Source organism: Solanum tuberosum, unplaced genomic scaffold (assembly GCF_000226075.1).
Source record: "Solanum tuberosum cultivar DM 1-3 516 R44 unplaced genomic scaffold, SolTub_3.0 scf00185, whole genome shotgun sequence".
NCBI lineage: Eukaryota > Viridiplantae > Streptophyta > Magnoliopsida > Solanales > Solanaceae > Solanum > Solanum tuberosum.
Window position 1 is genome coordinate 874,759 of NW_006239122.1, and position 5,595 is coordinate 880,353.

Here is a 5,595-nt window from a genome sequence, read left to right on the forward strand (position 1 = left end):
AAAAGAGGGGGGGGGGGGGGGGGGGGGGAGATGAATACTCCTTGCAAATCTATCCAAAGTCTCTTTTTTTGGATTCTCTACCAAGTCGTTGAACCATCAAACAGAAGCGAAGCCGCATGGGATTGGGTAGCCACTCATCTTTGAGGTAAGTTATGGTATAATTCCTCTTAAACTTGATTAGTGACATGTTGTACATTGTTGAGTTAGGAGGGATAACATATTTAAAAAGCCTACAGGATCGGGAATGAAAGTGTTGACTCTAAAAATGCTCTAAGCAGAATATTATAGCGTATTGCATTTATTATGTGTTGTGATTTTATAATTTAACTTTAAAATTAAAAAATTGAATGAGATGTTTGAAAATTACATAGGGTTTAAAGACTAGAGTCAATTGAGAAATTAATTTAAAGTAGTCTATTTGTATTGATTTCGGAAGTAGTAATAGTGATATTATGGTCGGTAATGTTCATAATAATGAAAATGTTATTTAATGATCTTGATGCTCTAGTAGGTTAAATCAAGAGTATAGTAAACAAATGATTGTCATAATATGTTAACGAACAAATGTGTTCTGCATCTATTTTAATAATAAATATTTATAAAAATATATTAATCCGTGTAAGTTTAATTAAAAATTAAAATTACTGATTTGTTTTCTGTTACTATTTTCATTCATAACTCACCATACAAAGTTTTGTACAAGTAATTGGTATCTAAAGGTTGTGCCAAAATTGATAAAAACCAAACTTTGTCAATCAACAATTAGATGGCAATTATGGCCAACTCCAAATAATCTCATTAATTCCCATCATTTTTCCCCAACGTTAGTGTCTCCTCTAATTCCTTAACATTCACCGCTCCTCATTCTGGCATGGAGGAGCGGTCACCACCTGCAGCCGGCGGCAAAGCCAGAAATCTCCTTTCATCAGCCACATCGCTTCGCCTCTCTCTAACACCGGCTCGTTCACAAGATCATACCTACGTTGTTCAAATCCCTCGTGATCAAGTTTATCGTGTCCCTCCTCCTGAAAATGCCAAAATTGTTGAAAATCATCGACAACCAGACACTCAAAAGAAAAGGAAATGTACATGTTGTTGTTGGATATTTTCAGCGTTATTACTTATAGGTATTGCGATTGGAATCATCATGTTGATTGTTCACACAATGTATACACCTAAATCTCCTGAATTTTCAATTATTAATGTTCATTTCAAAAACGTTACGCAACCTTCAAATGGACAAAAGAATAAGAGTCATCCAGTCCCTCAATTTGAGATCGATTTGAAAATCGTTAACATTAATGAGAGAATGGAGGCTTCTTTTGGTAAAGGCGATAATGGAATAGCGGCTCTTAATTTTAAGAATCATGAAATTGGACAGGGGAAATATACCGCGATTTCTCAAGAACCTAAAGATTCAACAAATTCTCAATTTAATCTTGATGCTGGGAAATTACCTGCTGATTTTCAGAAAAGTCTTAATGATGACAAGAAGGCGATACCAATGACTTTAATTATTAATGCACCAATGGAGATTACGAGCTGGGCAAAAACATTGAAAAAAGAAGTGACTGTTACGTGTGATTTCGACGTTGAATCGGTGAAAGGTAAATCCAAGATCAAATCCGAAGATTGTAAGACTGATTTTTAAATGCAAAGAAGATGGATCGTACGTGAATGGAAAATATTTTCAAGTCTCAAATTGTTTTTCTACGTGGTTTTATTTGTCATTATAATCTATGTTTCGGTTAATTTTAAATCTAGAGCGTCACACGTACGGGCTTGATGATCACCATATATTGTTGTAAGTTGTAACCTCTTTTCTTCAATGCTTTTCTTGTATTCCTTATTTTTATTTTTCTCCTCAATTGATTACCTAAGTTCTTTCTTCTTTTGAATTTGTGTGTCATGTGTTGTATAAGGTATATATATAACTTGGTTATTTTTAGATTGAATGAAGTGTAAAGTATTCTATCGTCATTTAAGACCTTGCCTTTTTAGATTAGATGAAATATGAGGTCTTCTTCATTTCTTTTATGAGGATTGAACATTTGAAAGTGTTCTTGTCAAAATGTCACATTCTTTCCCTTACCCTGCATTATTTCAAGTAATTGTGATATTATTTGGGATATGATTGAATTGCTTACTCAAGGTATTAAATAAGTTGTTGGTGAACATACAAGTGCAATTGAAGATGAACAAGAAAAGTAAATAGTTCCTCAGGTTAAGGCACACATATCAATTAATCTTTAAGGAGATTTATAACTTGCTTGGTCAAGATGGTAAAGTAAGCTTATTTTGAAAAATGTTAGTAGTATTTTTTTTTATGAGAAGCGGTTTGTATTTAGCTAATCAATTTAAAAAGTACTTTTGAGCAACAATTAGTGTTTCACCAGATTTTGATCACGTAGGACTCATGCGTCTACTTGTTCAAATTTATACAAGTTTATATGTCTACTTGTACACACCCAAAGTTGGAGGGCATAAACGTGTCCTTTAACTTGGTTTCATCTGACATTTATACCCTTTAACTTCAGATGTGTACAAGTAGACACTTGATCTTGTACAAAATTGAATAAGTAGACACATTCATGTGGCGTCCTACATGACAATTTTGTGTCCTATGTGGCGTCTTACGTGTATTATGCCATGTAGGACACGTACATTTACTTGTTCAATTATACATAAGTTTAAATATTTACTTATGCACATCCAAAATTTGAACATAAATATCAGTTAAAACGGAAGGATGGTTTTTGACTATTTCTTATAGTAATATACATCCATTCACTAAAAATAATTTTTTTCTTATCCAAAGTTTCAACATGTTTTTCAGAAATTTTTAACTACACCACTAGCAAACATAATCTCCAACTTGTCTTGGTAAAATAAAACCTGACAACCAACAATTCAGATACTCAAGTAAGGTATCCTTGGTGGATGATTTTCTCGATCCTCTATCGAAATCATATTCCAGCTTCATTCTAATGCTAGGTGTCTCTTTGTTATTAGAAGTCATAAGATAACTTTTTCGTAATACACATTTATTCCGACCAAATCACTAATTAAAATAAAATAAGCAAATTTATAAAATATGATTAAAATGAAGCCAGAGTAGATAGGCATTGCTCTCATCCGTGCATGAAAACAACTACTGACAGTTGAATCAGGGGCGTAGCTATGTTATAGTCAGGGTGTCTAATTGGACACCCTTTATTGGAAAATAATATTATATATATAAGTAAAATCATATACATATTTTGGACATTCTTAATAGCAGAGGCGGAGCTAGGTGGGATTTTATGGGTTTGGTCGAACCCAGTAGCTTTTCTATAGACCATGTATTTGTATTAGAAAACTAATTAAATATATATGTATATTAACCTATGAACCCTTAACAAAAATTAATTAACGATTCAATGAACTTCCAAACTCTTAATTCTGATTTCGTCTCCGCTTAATAAAAGAAAGTGCTCCGCCACGGGGTTGAATGAATACTTGTTGCTGACCATAGGCACCGGTCTACCTCGGCGTCCATAAGATTAACGACGTCATCTTAATCTTAAAATAGTAATATATAGGCATATTTTGACAAAATAATTAAAGCGCCATAGTTGACTGGACACATAAAATGACAAACCATACAGGGATGGGGCCACAAATAATTTCCAAAAAATAAAAGAAAGATCATATGCTAGTGTTTGAATTAGAATTTCAATAATTCGAGAAATCTCTTTTGTCAACTGTATCTTGGTTGAGTAATTTTAAATATGCTATAGACAATATAAAATGAAAATGCTCTTCTACTAGAAGAAAATATTAAGGTAACGATATAATCACACTAAATTGACCGTTACACGAAATGAGATTTTTTTAATATTTTCTTCCTTAGTTCATAATATTAGTAGTAAATTTAATCTGTTTTGAAATGTTGTCGATCTTAGGTAAAATTTTGTTATATTTATGAATAACATTATCTTTCACAAAACATGATCCCTGTTTTCCCTTTTATGGACCCTTACTAGTGGAAGTGCTATCTCATATCAGAAGTAGTTATGATTTTCACTAAAGGGTTTGAAATATAAAATATAAATATTTAAGAGGTTAAAATGGGATACGTAAAAGATAATTTTAATCATGTGTATAATTTTCTGCAGAAGAAAATTCGAATGAATCTTATCGGTCCTTCCTAGCTCCGTCCCCTACATGTATACATTATCTAATCTATAATATCCTAGCTTTTATTTGCCCATGTGTGCTGTCTCCCCTTCCCCTAATAATTACGATAGATCTATTTTGAGTCTCTTTCAACTTTGGCCATCATATTAGACCGAAGACTATGCTTTTTTAATAGGCCATGCTATTTTCAAACATTTTTTACGAAGATATTTTCATGTCAACTAGCTTCAGTGCAACTAATGAATTGATAGACTATATATATGTTGGCATTGCCCTCTGTTGTTTTACAGAATAATTGACTCAATTTCCATCAATCCACGATTTTAAAATCTTGATAAGAAATTGAAGGGATGGCACAAATTGGAGATGGAAGATGGTCTCTTCATGGCATGACTGCCCTTGTTACTGGTGGTACTAGGGGCATTGGGTAAGCAATTTCGAGAACTTTTCCTCTGTTTTTTGAGAGTTTAATTTGGAGTTGATTTATTTAATTATTCGTCTTTACTTATGATTTAGGTATGCCATAGTTGAAGAATTAGCGAGTTTTGGTGCATCGATCTATACATGTTCTCGCAATAAAAAGGACTTGGATGAATGTTTGGAGAAATGGCAAACCAAAGGTTATAAAGTAAATGGTTCTACATGTGATTTGTTCTTAGAAGATCAACGAATCGAGTTGATTGACAAAGCCACTCAACATTTCAATGGGAAACTTGACATCCTCGTAAGTTACATATACTGACAATGTAAATAAATTTTTACGCGATTAGTGCAATTTGAGTGACGATAGTTTGTTTTTATATTGTAGGTAAATAATGCTGCTATATGTGTACCAAAAGAGACAGCACAAATTACTTCAGCAGATTGCTCACTAATGATGGGAACCAACTTTGAAGCTTCATATAACTTGTGTCAATTAGCATATCCTTATTTGAAAGGTTCAGGAAAGGCAAGCATTGTGTTCATCTCTTCTATCTCTGGGATCATGGCTATTCCTTTTGTTTCTCTCTATGCAGCAACAAAAGGTACTTGTGATTATACTTAATACGAAGTTTCTATAGTCATACAAGTGTTGCGATGATATTTAATTAATATACACCACATGTTTCAAAAGTCATTAGTGATTTGATTCTCAAAAACATTTGAATTTGTGTGTTTTACAATTATATATCCAATCAACATAACAAACACTAAGGGTGTGTTTGGTATGAAGGAAAATGTTTTCCATGGAAAATGTTTTCTTGGAAAACAAGTTGATTTTTGACTTATTTTCTCATGTTTTGTTGGTGATTAGAAAATATTTTCCGGAAAAGATTTTTAGTGTTTGATTTATGAATGAAAAATATTTTTGAGAAATATCTTTTATTTTTACTAGAGTAGAAAATAATTTTTGAAATTGAAAATATTTTTTAAAAA

At 32.3% G+C, this 5,595-nt stretch overlaps 2 protein-coding genes across 2 annotated transcripts in view; both read left to right on the forward strand.

Moving 5' to 3' along the window:
• The first annotated feature begins 765 nt into the window (after positions 1–765).
• On the forward strand, positions 766–1,685 carry LOC102597885 (uncharacterized). Its single transcript, XM_006355317.2, has one exon. It carries the CDS (start codon positions 872–874, stop codon positions 1,649–1,651), a length of 780 nt encoding a protein of 259 aa, XP_006355379.1. The 5' UTR covers positions 766–871; the 3' UTR covers positions 1,652–1,685.
• A 2,564-nt stretch (positions 1,686–4,249) lies between these two features.
• Positions 4,250–5,595, forward strand: part of LOC102590679 (tropinone reductase homolog) — a 3,634-nt gene continuing 2,288 nt past the window's right edge. The window contains exons 1-3 of the mRNA XM_006355299.2: positions 4,250–4,606; positions 4,696–4,903; positions 4,988–5,204. Of these exons, the coding sequence (XP_006355361.1) occupies positions 4,530–4,606; positions 4,696–4,903; positions 4,988–5,204 (502 nt within the window). The 5' untranslated portion in view covers positions 4,250–4,529. The remainder of the gene's footprint in view (positions 4,607–4,695; positions 4,904–4,987; positions 5,205–5,595) is intronic.

Excerpts from the sequence above, each read along its gene's own strand:
- LOC102597885 (XM_006355317.2), top strand. The coding sequence starts at position 872 with ATGGAGGAGCGGTCACCACCTGCAGCCGGCGGCAAAGCCAGAAATCTC.